Here is a 15,384-nt window from a genome sequence, read left to right as displayed (position 1 = left end):
CTATTAGTAATAATTTAAAAGGAAATATTAACAACAACAATAACAAAAATCCCCACACCCCACAAATAACTGCAAAGAACATTAGTTCTAATCAAGTGTTTTTATTTTGTATAAAAATTTTAGATACTCCAGTGATAAAAGGGATTGGTTTTGCTCAAAGCCGTTAAAATAAGTCTGCCAGAGGGAAAATTTGCTTCCTCTGAAAGAGGCTGGTAGAGTTCACTCTTGTTAGATTAAGAGGACCGTGTGATTTTCTGCTCCATTCTTTACAGCTTCCGGCTTAGCAGGCAAGCACCTTCTAGGGGAATATGGGCAAGGAATATAGCATGTCCTTACTTAGTCAGGCTGGAACGATAGATCCTCTCTCTCCATACAGAATTGTGTGATTGGACAAGAGCATGGGTTATTGTCTGAGGAAAAAGTAAGGAAGTCTAGACCAGAACTGGGAATAATTCAGAACGTATCTCTCATTAATGAATTTCCTGGAATTATACTCTGTATCCAAAGCCTGTTTGGAACATCATGTTTTTGTTCACCAACCATTGAAGGAAATCCCTAACTTTCTTGCAGGGAAAATACTTTGAAATCCAGTTCAGTCCAGGTGGGGAACCAGATGGTGGAAAGATCTCCAACTTCCTTCTGGAAAAATCTAGGGTGGTGATGAGGAACCCTGGCGAGAGGAGTTTTCACATATTTTATCAGGTTTTGCTTTATATTTTTTCTTTCCTACTTCCTTATTCCTTCTCTACATTAAAATTTTTTTTTCTCAGCCCTCAGGTTAGACAATCTAGTCTGGCAAGCCAAGGAGTATTTATTACTATAGTATGTGTAGGTCAATGTGCAAAAGAATTATAAGAATATCCCTACCCACAAGGAGAGTAGGTTCTAGTTGGGGTGAGAAGACAAAAATTTCCCCAAAGTCAAATAATGAAGAAAGTGTTGATGTAACTTTAAAACAAAAATAGAAGTGTTTGACTCTTTGCCAAATAGGAATTCACGTGGGCAGATTTGGCTGGGATAGTAAGGAGAGATATGAAGGAGGTACAGGATAAAGTGGAGGGAGACTGCTCGGGCAAGTCAGGTGGTCTGAATAACACAGTGGAGGTAGGAGCCAGGCCTCAACCAGTTTGCAAGGGCAGAAGTCTCCAAAAGGTGAACTGTTGGATGAAAGACTTGAAATAGGCTTGGGATCTTTAATGCCAGGTCAAAAAGTTTTGATTTAGATGCTCAGAAGCCATGGAGAGTTTGGGCCTAGAGTGTGTGCAAGATACTTTTAAACTGAGTACCAGGCTTCAGCAATCATCTGATTTGACTATCTTTTAAAATATTTTCAAGTATTTAAAAAATATGATACCATAAACAATTTTTTTCATGTATGGGTTTATATGTTAGTATGTTGTATATTGGAGATTCACATTAGATTTTCTTTGAAGAAGGCCTGCAACTGTTTTTTGTTTTAGTTTTGTTTTGTTATAGTTTCAAGATCACTGGATTAGAAGGAAGTTAAACTGCGTTGGTAGCTCACATTCAGTCTTTTCAATTACATGGACATCTTAGATGATGGCAAGTAATTCTTTTGGTTGGTATCCGTTGGTTGGAAGAATACATAAATGACCAAAAGCTTCCATGAATTCAGTAATGCTTTTAATTATATTAATCAAAGCACGATGTACAGATTATTGAAAAATAATTTTGTGTATCACACACATAGTATGTTATTTATTAAGCACTAGTGAGAAGTTCATAATTGTTTCCAAGACCCGTTACAATAAATGCCAGCCCCACCCCCCTCCAGTAGTCCTCTGCCCACAGGTTGGAAAACACCAGAATAGGGGCTGGGCAAGTGATGAGCTCAGGAGAAGACAGAGTTCAAGATTCTGAGGTAAGAGTAATTGTTGAAGCTGTGAAATAGATGAGACTTGTGTAAGTGAGTGTGGAGAGAAAAATAATGTCCATGCAAGACTTGGGGACCTGGAGACTGTCTGTGGGAGGAGGAGACATTTAGGAGCCAGGGAGGTAGTCGCAGGAGTAATGCCAGGATCCTACAGTGTCACCAAACGCAGGGGAAGCTCGGGGAGATGAGCAGCAGGATCAAATGCTCAGAGCTCTTATGGGGAAGGGGTGGGGCAGGGGTCTGGGGACCAAGAAAGGGTTGGATTTAGCTGCTAGAAAGTAGCCACGGGAGTCACTTCATCAGAATGGTGAGGGGAGAAGCCAGAGTGCAGGAGTTAGGTCTTGATGAGGAAGTAGATTCTGCAGCTTGAAGAAATTCACAAGAGTCGACGAAAAGCTTCTAAAGAAGGCAAAGAGCAATGTGCATTTGTAGGTGAGAGAGAGAGTTAGAGAAAGAGGGGTTTGAAGATGCAAGTGAGGGGGGCTAAGTGATGTGGGTAGGAAGAAGACTGAGAAAGAGGTGAGGAAAGTTCTTCTTCAGACAAAAAAAACAGAAGGGGAAAAAGAGGAAGAGAGTGGTACAAGAAGATTTTGAGAAGACCAGGAAGAAAACTAAGGGAACCTGATGGCATGGGATGACTTAGAACTTCTCAGTAATGCAGATGAGTTTCCCTATTTTGGGGGTGTGGAGACAAGAAGACATGAGGAACTTGACCATGATGGAAAAGTGTGGATAGGAGCTGCCTCTATTTTCCTAAATCCTATTGGGTTGGAGCCAGTGGTGTGCTGGAGCTGGTTTGCATGGGCTGTGTGCATCTCTTCTCACTTCCTCCAGTGACATTTTCTTGATAGTTTGAAATCATTCGGGGTGGGAGTATTTACACCATGAAAATCAGCAAACACTACAAATCCATTTCCCCCCCAAGAGTTGATTGTTAAACATTTTCCAGCACACCACTGGTGGGAGCCCTTTGAGATGGTCTTGCTCAGACCTAAGGCAAATGTCAGAGATGGAACAAAGGGCCAAGGGACAGTCAGTGGTCAGGAGGTTTCAGAATGCCAGAGTGTGGGACCTGAGGCTGCTTTTTAGTATGCGCCCAGCAATGAGAAACGTGGAGAGGCCAGCTGCACTTTAAAAAGCCATAAGCAAGTTGAGAGCACTGAAATAATTATAATCTGGCTTGCTTTCCCTCTTCGAAGGGATCTCACCAGTGCGGCACTGCGGTTCTCTTTATTGGACAAGGGAAAATTCTCAGCTCTTGCGGGTCTCATCCGAGTTAAGAACTACAATTGGCATGGACGATTTGGGACTACTGCAAGTAGAGCAGATATTCTGAAGCCCATATTTTGGGAAGGAGGACCACCCATCATTTTAGAAAGCAGAGTTAGAAGGTCCCATCGCCTGAGCTTGGGGCTGGTGGTGGCAGGAACCATGAAGTACATTTGATCGCTTTGAGGGCGTCATCATGTACACCCCACTTTCTCTTGCTCCAGCTCATCGAGGGCGCCTCTGCAGAGCAGAAGCACAGCCTCGGCATCACCAGCATGGACTATTATTACTACCTGAGCCTCTCTGGGTCCTACAAGGTGGATGACATCGACGACAGGCGAGAGTTTCAGGAAACTCTGGTAAGTGGTGGCCCAGGGCCAGGCAGGATCTGCCCTCCAGACAGGGCGTTGCCTATGGTAGAAAGGGCAGTGAAGGTTAACAAAACAAGAGCAGCATGAAATTTCCACCTCACTCTGCTGGAAGCACTCCATTTCCTAAAACACATGTTTAAGCACCCTTAGATAGCCATGTGCCGGGTTGCCTGAGGACCATGTAATGATTTGAGATGAGTAAAAAAAGTGAATTCATCATCACTCCCTGCAGGAGCTCTGATTAATAGGTAAAAACTCCTGTGGGTAGTATATTTGCCATACCTGTTTGCCAATAGCTTACGCAGTTGTTGAGCTGTTTCCTTAGAAAGGAAAGTGATGAGCACTCTTATGATCTTAATCAGGGTTAGAAATTTTAGAACAGCTTCAGTCTTTTCTCTGCCCACTTTCTCTTCGCCCCTGTATTGTATGGGTCAGAGGGCGATCTCTACTCTATGCTCTTCACGTTGTGTGTGTGTTATGGTACAAGATGTGAACCAGGTAGATTATTAAGGGGTCACATCCTCGGGGAAACGACTTAATAAGTCAGTCTAGAACTTTCTGGAGGTGGTCTGGTCACCCAGTTAGCCTCCAAGAACTGTATCACCACTGCCCTTTGAATCAGCTACCAGCGAGGCCCATCCTCAGCCCACATCAGAACTGAGTGGGAGACCCTGAATGGGTTATTAGAAGTGCAGTTGGAGGGGAGCCGACATTTATGCTGGAAAGGGATAAGATGTTCAGACTGTGTCTTGGGTGCCAGGAAAGAAGATGGCATCAAGAGGCCACATGACCTCAAAGGAGCTGGGAGAAAAAAATACAGATAAGGGGCCTGCATTGGCCCCAGAATATAGTTCTCTTAGGATACGGATATCTAAGACTCAGGAATTTCAGCTGCTTTTATTAAATCTGATGGACCTCAGAAAGAAAACTTTTTAAATAGTGCTTTTATTTGATTTCCTGGAGATTTTTAATCAAGATCCTTTTGCAAGCACAATCTGTTTTCAGTCCTCCCAATGAAGTGTGAACAATCTCTGAGTCTACTTGGAGTAGCTGGAAAGGAGGCATGAGTGCCCTTAGAGGGAGACAGAGGGATGGCAACAAGAACACACCAAGGGACCAGGACAGACCTGTTGACTGTGGACAGCTGCTCCATCTCAGTATCTTTCCTCCTGGAGCTGTCTTGTCCTTTTTCCTGGGGGATTGCATGCTGCATTGAAAGACAGAGCTGCCTCTCCAGCACGACTTTGAGACTTGAAGAATGTGTGAGCGTGCATGGATCGGTGATAGTATCTTACCCCTGTAAGATACTATCTATACTTCTAGCCGCCACTGCAAGCTAAGGCACATACAACTGCACAAGCCAACCTAAGCTTTGGCATCTTTCTTACATGCTTATAAGGCTGATGACCAGCTTGTCTGGATAATCTCTTTTCTCTTCCAGCATGCGATGAATGTGATCGGGATCTTCGCAGAGGAGCAAACACTCGTGCTGCAGATAGTGGCGGGCGTCCTCCACCTGGGAAACATCAGCTTCAAAGAAGTTGGCAATTACGCGGCAGTGGAAAGTGAAGAGTGTGAGTAGCTTTGGCACATGGTTGTTGGATGAGGGGAAATGATTGTTTAGTTCCAATCAAAAGTTATCCACCACTTGCCTTTGCTTAGATCTCAACCAGGGTGTTTTGGGAAGATATGAGAAGTCTTCTGTGTCCTGCTGTGGCAGAACAAAATGGCCTTATGAGAGTCTAGGCCTCTTCTCTGCACCTGCCTCTCTCCTCACCATGCCCCACACCGTAGACCATTAATGAAATTATTTCAATTTATCATTAACCTTGGGGAGATCTGGCAGAATTTCATGTCTAGGTTTAAAAATAAAGTGATACTTTAATGAAGATTAGAGTCATAGCTAAATAACTCCTAAGATTTGTCTCCTAATAAAAATCCTTTCTGTAACTGATATTTACAGTCTTCATTCATCTAAAGGTCCTGAAGAACAGGTAACAGGCTATATGTAAATACGGAAAGCTCACAGGTTCACGCGTTGCCCAGTAAATTGGATTAGATTGGATTTCTGAAAACAGAAAAAAAATGGTCATGGACTGTTGTGTTCATATTGCCGATGATCGCCTCTAATGGTCACCTCTGTAGTAGTCAGAGCTTGAAGACCTGAATGATCATTTTTACTCTCTGAGAAGAAATCAGCTCTTTCCTGCAGAGAGATGTTATTGGTTATGTATGCTACAATCTGCCACCACCACCGTGGTGCGTGACTTAGCCTCTGAGGCATCAGAAGACTTTCCAGACTGCTCTCAGAACCCACACATCCTTTAACCACCCAGGAAGACATTTCTTTCTTTCTCAGCATTCTTCAAGGATGATAAATTTAGATGCTTAGTAATAAATAGTATCCCACTCATTGCTGACAATGCAGCGAGGCTATTTCCATTCCAAATAAGGTTCTTTTTTTATATTTTTGTTTTGTGATAAAAGAGGGAAGTTCTGCTAACTTCTGATGTCTATCTAATAAAGAGAAAGATAAATTATGTTTAACAGGGAAGGAAGTAGGGTGGAAAATAATAAATATACAGGGTGCCCATAAAGTCTAGAAATACAACCTAAAAGTAATAGTAATAATAACTATGTTTCTAGACTTTATGTACATTATCCTTCACATTTAACAAATGCACATGTATGTCCAGGAAGGTCATTAACTTTTGCCTTTTAACATTGACAGTTTGGGTTTCTTGGTAGTTTCTATGGAAGTAGACTGGATTTCTCTTGCCTTCTTGGGTATTATAATCCTTTACTGCCTCTTAATGCCAGAGAACAAAGTCGTGACTCTGAGACAGCAAGGGAATTTATTGAATCGATCATCTGTTTATGGATATTAAGATGGTTTCAGATCTTCTGCTATTCTAGTTACTAACATGGATAACCTGGTTTGTGTCATCTTTCTCATATCTGAGTGTATCTGTGGCATAAATTTGTAGAGGGAAGTGCTAGCCTATGTTTTCGTAAAGAAAGAAAACAGCCTTTCTCTAGCTATTACATTGTAGGAAAAAAATGGCAAGATTTGCATCACAACTGGCCTACTGAAGCAAAATAGCCATTAATGACAACATATGTTGTTGCCTGACCTTAGACTAATGGAGCTATAGAAAATCCTGAGTCAAACCTCTATGTTGCTGAGAAGTCAAGCCAACCTCAACTTAGGCACATGTGTACTTGTCATTCTCAATACGGTAAGGTGACGTGCTTTTGGAAACAAGTCTTACCTGAAAGATATTGCATACAAATTAACCTGAAAATTTTCTTGAAGGAGATAAAAATACTTAAATAACAATGGGAGTACAACTGACAATGCCTCTCTTTGCCCCGTTGTTAGTGAATTAGAAAGCACAGACCCTCAGCATCAAAGACACGTAAACTACGTTTACCTTGCCATTTTTTTTTAATGTAAAAATGGAATTTTGTTTTGCTACATTTTTCATTTCTCTGTCTTCCCTATATTTCATTTTAAATGGAAAAATTAAGTCCAACTTTGCTTTACACTTTAATGCAGTAACAGAAATCTATATTCATTATGAAAATGTGCTGAAGCATTGCTTTCCAGCAGGTTCTTTTATGTTCTACATAACTGTTTAGCTATACAGAGTTACATCAGTATTTTTAAATTAATCAATGCCTCCTCCCTACTCTCCCTCCCTCCCCACAGCCTCCAAGCTTCCGTACTGATGCCACACTCGCACACACCCTCGTGGAAATTTACTGCCTGAAGGAAGTCAATGTGAGCAGCCCTATAATTTCAGCACCAGGGCAGCCACTGAAGAAAACTTGAGGCCGTAAAAGCTTGTACTTGAAAAACATGGCATGAATTTTTTTTGAAAGCAAGTACTAGATTTCCTCTCTAGACTTCTTAGCTGTTTCCCTAAGCTGGTGGCCCTGATTCTTGGCCAAATTCCATGCCTTGTTTTCTTGAGTGCCTGTGGTCCTTCACTTGTGCCCTCTTCCACAGAAGAGATACGAGACATGGAAGTATAGCATGTTTCTTTGTCAGAGTCGTCTGTCAGTTTTGTCTCGAGGACCCAAGGACTTAGCTCATATTGTTTTATTTCTTTAGCTGTGTTCCTAAAGATAGTGGCATAATCATTTTTACCAGATATTTTAACTGTGTCCCTATTTTAGCATGGTTAGGGGCTTAGGAGAAGGCCATATTGACAAAACAGACAAATTGGAGCTAATTATTTGTTGTATCAGCTATTCACTGTGTAGTTACCATGAACAATGAGGGGCCCTGGTGAATTTACTATAAACCATTGATAACGTAACCACTTTATCAAGTGAGATATACACGTACCTGGCTGTCTGCCTGGTGATGGTGGCAGTAACTAACATTATAGTTTCCCCTTAGTGAAGATCTCTTATATGTCAGACCCTTTGGTAAATGTCTCTTGATTCTCGCAGCCGCCCTACATGTGTCCAGTCTGATTTATGGGTGTTTTATGTCCTTTCTCTGTGCAAAGATAAGTTTCAGTTTAGTGGAAGACGCATCCAGATTCCTAAACATATGTGTTAACATTAAAACTAAATGAAAGGAAATGGCCACTGGCAAATTAGTGCATTTGATTTTGTTCACATGCCCTTTGTAAAAGGAAGCCTTCTACTAGTCAGAGCATTTTGTGGAACACTCATAAAGATAATAAATACCTTGTTCTGGCATTACACTTTTTCAAAATGCATTCATTGACTTAATCTCATTGGAAGGTATATACTGAGAAATGTCAGCCTGTTACATTCTAACACCATCTGTGAAATTCAAACAGATTTTCCTTTATTGGGAGGCTTGTGATTTTTAAGCATTATCATAAGGTCTTTAATAAAATGCTTTCATGAGAGAATTTTGGTAAAGCTTTATGCAGAAAAAGAGGACTCATATCCAAGTTCAGAATTTTTATTTGTGTCCATAAAAATCTTTCATTCATAATGGGAAAAATCTGAGCGTTCTTTCATGCCCAAGAATGGTGTCATTTATTCACATTAGAGCGTTTTGATCAGAAGTCAAGAAAATCCGTTTATATCACTAGCCCTCCTCTTGGTGAGTTTCACGGCCTGAAACAAGTTGCTGAGCCATGGGAACTTCAGTTTTTCTATCCGAAGACCACAAACTATGCCAACCACGTGTCCTTGGAGTGGGATTGGTGTACGGTGATATGAATAACACCAATCTCCTCTATTTCACTCCATATACTACCCCCAGAGAAATCTGATAACCCTCTCTAAAAGCCATCTAGGCCCCCTTTCACTCCAGCCCAGATGTCTCATACCATTCCAGGACCTCCACCATCAGAATTCGTCCTAACCTTGTAATCATCTGCCTTAGCTTTCAGCTATAGCCAGTGCTGGTCTACTCACTGCACCTCAACCATGTCTCCTGCATTCCTGCCTCCTCACCTTTGAACATTCCTTCCCCTCTGTCTGTCTTCTTTCTTCCTCTGCATCTGTATAAATTCTGTTTATTCTCTTAGGCCACGCCCAAGTCCCACGTCTTCCTCGACCACTCCAGCAAGTAGTAATGTCTTCCTGTTTGGAATTCCTCCAGGACTTTATTGTCTGTCTGTTTCACATATTCAACTTTTAGTAGGCTTCTATATTTGGTGAACTATGTTTGCTTCATCTAGATTGTCTTCTAGATTTCTTAAGTATTTTGTATCCTGTCCTCTCTCTTTAGTAACCTTACACATGGTAAGCACTCAATAAGTATGTGATTGGTTATAGTTATTAGTTTGATGATATCAGGTGCTTCAAGCTCTTTGGGAATGATGCTATGAAAACACTGTACCATATTTGGAGCCAAAAAAATGTTTCTTGATTTAGTTCCTTCCGGACTGTCTTGCTGCAAGCTTGGAAAGATGTCCATTTTAGGCATTTAGCTGTGATCTCAGTAGGGGGAATTGGTTTGCCACCCTTCTTGGGTCACTGATTTGTATTATTGGAAGTCTCAGTCGTCATAGGAATTGACTCATGTAATAGAACAATTGGCAGAAACAAAGTGGATGGATGTGTGTGGGATTGCTGATAAGCACTCTTTACTAGAATGAAAGTTCTTGGGGGCTAATGATGGTGTCTTGTATGTGTACACACACACACACACACACACACACACACACACAGACAAAGTGCCTCCACCTATTTGTGAGATGAATTGTTAAAATTCTGAAAGACAATCATGTTTTATTTTCTCTATAGTTTTGGCTTTTCCTGCGTATCTCCTGGGAATAAACCAGGACCGGTTAAAAGAAAAGCTAACAAGCCGGCAGATGGATAGCAAGTGGGGAGGCAAGTCAGAGTCCATCCATGTGACCCTCAACGTGGAGCAGGCCTGTTACACCAGGGATGCGCTCGCCAAGGCCCTGCACGCCCGGGTCTTTGATTTCTTGGTGGATGTAAGTAAACACAGGTTGACATTGGTGATGCTTCATATTTTAGCTATAAAGAGTAAAACTACTAAAGGCTTTGTTTTCATGTTGTGGCTCATTCTTTATAACCATTACCTTACTCCTCCACTTTTTATCCTCTCACCCTTGGACCGTCAAATCCCACTTTTACTTCTAGAATTGTCCATCAAGACTCTAATATGATAACAGCTTCTTTTGGACAAAATATTTTTTAAAGCCAGGACTATAGACCAGAAAAAGAGGAGACCCATGGTCATGAACCTTTCTTAACTTTTGAGGTTTCCAAACGTCAAAACCATTCTAAAGGTTTAGAATGTTGCATTTGTCATCTATTCCTATGTTACAAATTAACCCAAAAGAATAAGCATTTATTCTCTCACAGTGTCTGTGGGTCAGGTATTTGGAAGTGACTTGGCTTGGTGGTTCTGACTCAGGGATGAGATTGTAGTCAAGATGCTGATTGGAGCTACAGTCCTCTCAAGGCTTGATTAGGGTTGGAGGATCTGGTTCCAAGATGGCGCATTCTATTGGCTGTTGGTGGGACACCTCACCAACAAGGGTTGCCACCCAAGCCTCCCTTGAATATGTTGAAGGCTGCTTGAATATCCTCACAACATGGCAGTTGGTTTCCCCCCTCTTAGTGACCTAAGAGAGAGAGCAAGGAAGAAGCCACAAAGCTTTTAGTGTCCTAATCCTGGACTCAAATATTGCCTCTCTGCCATATTCTATTCATTAGAAGCAAGTCACTAAGTACAGCCCACGGTTAAGGGGAGGAGAATTGGGTTCCACCTTTTGAAGGGAGGAGTATCAAAGACTTTGGATATATTTTAAGACTACCATAGACTTTTTTTTATGATGGCATAATCATGTATATACTTTATATATACATATTTATATATGTATACCATATATAGTTTCAGAAAATTAGTCTTTCAGCAGATTAGAACTGCCAGTGACAGTCTCTTAATCACTGTAGCTTCCAAATGGTAGAATAATAACAGCAAAAACTTATATAGTACTTACTATGTGCCAGATACTGTTCTAAATATTTTAGAAAAAAATAACTCAATTCTTATAACAACCCTGTGACTTAGGTATTATTATCTCTATTTTACAGATAAGCTCTAGAGGCACAGACAGGTTAAGGAACTTACCCAGGGTCACACCACTATTAATGATAAATCTAGGAATTAAACCCAGGTAATTTGGCAGTGCTCCAGCTATTCTATTCCTCTGTCTTTTATATATTCAAGCTAGAAAGAACCCTAGAGGGACGCTAGTCAAGGGACAGTAGCGTGGCCATTAGATCCAAAAAGTCTATATTTGAATCCAGGCAACAACATCTATAAGGCTTAAAGTATGGTTAGGTGTGGTTAGGGTTGAGTGGGGTGGGGCAGGATAGGGTAATCATTTGGTATACTTCTTGTGGGTATTTTAAGGGTAAGATTGCTTAGGAAGGTCAGGATCATACTAAACATTAGTCATGCTTTTAACTTGTCCAGACCCTTCATTTTACTGACAAGGGAATCTTAGGCCTGCGTATTGGTGGATTTGTCCCAGGCCATTCAGCAAGAGGATGGTGCAGAACTGGGAGTAGAACCCACATCTCTTGTCTCTTCGTTCAGTGCACCTTCCAGTGGTGGACTTCCCACCTTATTTCCTTTCTGTCTTCCCTCAGTTTTTTGTGTGGTGAAAGGGAGTGGGGTGCCCCATGTGAGTGGTACTAATTAGAGCTGACATTTACTAAGCACTGACTGCCTGCCAGGTGCGGGCTGGAGTGCTGTACATCATTACCCATTAGCTCACAAAGATGCTGCGTCATCTTCTCTGCCTGGAAAACACCTCTGGTGCTTCAGAATTCACCCAGGTATCCACCACCTCCAGGAATTTTTCTCCTATTTTCCTCCCTCCCCTGCAGCCCTCACTAACCCCCTCTAACCTACACCTACCCTCCTATCATTAAGTCTGTTCCATTGAATTGCAAGTCTCTTCTCACAGTGATCAAGAACACAGATTTAGGCATCAAACTACTTAAATTTAATCCCATGCCTTGCCTCTTGCCCAGTGCAATCTTAGGGATTATAATGTTAACCACTATCGTTATGAGAGTTAAATGAAACAACACACAGAAAGCACTTAACAAAGCCTGGCACAGGTGGATGTTAAATACATGTAAGCTGCTTTTATTATCATCACTTTAATAATAATTGCTAGTGTTATCATCTGTAGTTGGCTCACTCTCTGTATAAGCTCCTGGAAACAGAGACTGTCTTCTCCTTGACAACCCTGGCATATTATGTTAGGTGATCATTAAATGACTGTTGAACGGGGTCAATGGAAATAACATTTACAGATCTTGTAATATTGGTTCTTTATGTGAAATAGGTTTTACTTCGATCATCCAAGAGGACATTTTCTTCTAATTCTCAAGACATCTGAGAAAAACTAGCTCTGCCAGAAATGGTTTTCCTCATTAAGCAAACATTTTTTTTAGATCCTGGTGGTTTCCCAGAGTACTTGATGTTGCGCTGAGACTTTTTTGAAGCTGCAGTTCACCTGTCTTCTTGTCGTCCTGTGTCCAGCAGGCAGTAGTATGTGCTGTGTATAGTCTTGCTTCCCTTTTCTCCATGCATGTCTATTTTTAATATGAATGAAAAGGAGTTAATTACCGTGCTGTTTACTTTCTCCTAGTCCATCAACAAAGCGATGGAGAAGGACCATGAAGAATACAACATTGGCGTCCTAGACATCTACGGCTTTGAAATATTCCAGGTAAGACCAATTTGAATAATTGGGGTCTGGGGAGGGTGATTCATTTCATCTGGCTTGAAAGAAATAATTTTAGGCAATGAAAAATCCCCACTATGGCTCATTTTTGCCTTTGTGAGTTCTTCATGTACCTTTACCAAATTCGTTTCTCCTGAGTGTAAACTATGCCACTTTCTACTGATGCCTCCAGCATTTCTGTTAAGCGTTTTCACTAAATCACTCAAGAAATGACTTTATAATGAATTTTCAGAAACAAACAGGTAACTTTCTTTCTTTCTTTCTTTCTTTTCAGAAAAATGGCTTTGAACAATTTTGTATCAATTTTGTTAATGAAAAATTACAGCAGATATTTATTGAATTGACATTAAAGGCAGAACAGGTAAGTAGTCCCTTTTCCTTCATCGTGTTCTATTTCTAATTTATTTTGTTTAAAAGGGTCTGGATTTCTCTCTTTTGGTAATAGATTCAGGTTTTAGTTTTGTATTAGGAAAGGTACGTAATAGAGTCAGGCAGAAAAACCACATGCCATTGTGACATTTTAGTTTGTGAAATATAAACACCATCTGCTACATTTTCTTTCTCCTTTAAGTAAATGATGCTGTGAAGTTGGACTTGTGACTGACTGCTTTTGCTACTGTCTGACTCATTGACCAAGTAGAAAATGAAAGCCTAGTTCCAACCCCAATTGTGTATGGCATATACTGTGTTCCTAAGGAAAAATTTGGTTTTCTCAGATTTGCTCTACTCCCAATCTTCCCTGAAAATAAATGTTCTTTAACAAAGCTGGTATTTTAATTCTCACTTAAAGTAACATGTCTTGCTTACACTACCTTCTGAATGTCCAGCATAGGTTCCCTTCTATTCCAGTATCTACTGTTTTTCGATTTCTATTGTTGTTGTAACAAAGTACCACAAACTAGATGGCTTAAAACATCAGAAATTTCTTCTCTTACAGTTCAGGAGGCCAGAATCTGAAATCCAAGTGTTGCTAGGGCCACACTCCTTCCAAAGCCTCTAGGGGAGAATCCTTCCTTACCTTTTGCAGCTTCTGGTGGCTCCTGGCATTCCTTGTCTTATGGCAGCCTCACTCCAGTCTCTGCCTCTGTCTTTACATGGCCTTTTTCTCTCTGTGTCCAAATCTCCCTCTCCTTTGACACCAGTCATTGGATTTAGGGATCCCTCTAAATCCAGGATGATTTCATTTGTGAGATACTTATCTAATTATGTCTACAAAGATCCTGTTTCCAAACCTCACATTTTGAGTTTCTAGGTGGACATGAAATTTTAGGGGACACTATTCTACCCACTACACGTATCAAAGGCTGTTTTGGGGACGTTTAGTCATGGAAATGTTCATGCCTCTGCTTAGGAAACACCGGTGACCAATGTTTTTCACATAAACCTCTGTCCTGGGATTCTAGGCTTCTGCCACCTCAGAGGAGCTAGAGCAAAACAACAAGGGAGAGCGTGGTAGGGACTTAGATAGGAGCAGCTGGATCATATAGGAACTTGGCAGGGCATGGCAAAGACAGGATTTTGTGGTGAGTATGATGGGAAACCACTGGAGAATTGTGAGCAGAGAGAGATACATGATCTGATTTGTGTTTTGTTTTTGAAAAGGACTCTCTGGCTCTATAGACTTAGAGCATGGGGTAAGGCAGGAGAAGGCAAACAAGAGTGGAAATTTAAAAACCAGTTAGGAGACTTCTGCAGGAGACTGGGGAAGAAATGGGGGCATAGACAATGATGGTGTCATGGTGTTAGGTGGTCAGAGTCAGTGTATATTTTAGAGAGTGAGTCAACATGACTTGCTCAAAATAATTAGCAATAAGCTAAGAAAGAAAGAGGAGTCAAGGGTTATTCCTACCTTTGTAGCTTGAATAACAGGGCCAATGGTGAGACTGTTTACTCAAGAGTAAGATTAGAGAGCAGTTGGTTGGAGATGGTGGGGGAATGTAGAATCAGAACTCCGCTGAACATGTTACGTTTGAGGGGCCTATTATACATCCGAGTGGAGATTCCAGTATATGAAATATGAGTCTGGAACTCAGTGGGGAGGTGTAGACTAGAGAAATAAATTCAAGTGTCGTGAGCCAATAGGTGTTATTTAAAGCCATGAGATTGATTGAAGTCCCCTAGACATGGAGGGTTGAAAAAACAAGAAGGCTGGAATATTGAGCCCTAAGGCTCTCCATTATATAAGGATCTGGAAAGAAGAAAGAGCCAGCAAAGGAAGCTGGTGAGGAAGGAGGAGAACCAGGAGAGTATGGTGCTGTTCTCCAAGTTAAATAAGCAATTGGCCCAAATAAAGGGCCATCCCCTTAAGTGCCTAGACGCCAATCTGTACTGATGTCCTATGTTAAATTCAAAGAGATTATTTTGTAATGGGCGTATAGGTTAAAGCATATTAAATTGCCATTTTTGAATATCAAAAACGATTATGTGGTAGCAATTTCCTATGGTTCAAATTACACATAAAAATTACCCAGCAATGAAATGTTCCTTTCCTATCCCTCTTAGAAAGAAAAAATTAAAGTTCCAAGTTTTTGTTGAAGGACATTCAAGTTTTCCTTTCATGGTGATTTTTGTGCCTTTGGTATCCATCTGTGTAGAGCTCCCACTAGTTTTC

General features: G+C 41.0%; 1 protein-coding gene across 1 annotated transcript in view; it reads left to right on the top strand.

Annotated features, from left to right (window-relative positions):
- Window positions 1–15,384, top strand: part of MYO1E (myosin IE) — a 190,200-nt gene that overhangs the window by 112,619 nt on the left and 62,197 nt on the right. The window contains exons 7-12 of the mRNA XM_058541711.1: window positions 571–702; window positions 3,388–3,522; window positions 4,976–5,108; window positions 9,778–9,974; window positions 12,678–12,758; window positions 13,048–13,134. Of these exons, the coding sequence (XP_058397694.1) occupies window positions 571–702; window positions 3,388–3,522; window positions 4,976–5,108; window positions 9,778–9,974; window positions 12,678–12,758; window positions 13,048–13,134 (765 nt within the window). The remainder of the gene's footprint in view (window positions 1–570; window positions 703–3,387; window positions 3,523–4,975; window positions 5,109–9,777; window positions 9,975–12,677; window positions 12,759–13,047; window positions 13,135–15,384) is intronic.

Source organism: Diceros bicornis, chromosome 5, assembly GCF_020826845.1.
Source record: "Diceros bicornis minor isolate mBicDic1 chromosome 5, mDicBic1.mat.cur, whole genome shotgun sequence".
NCBI lineage: Eukaryota > Metazoa > Chordata > Mammalia > Perissodactyla > Rhinocerotidae > Diceros > Diceros bicornis.
Note: the sequence above shows the minus strand (reverse complement) of the source record. Positions and strands in the feature narration are given on the sequence as shown.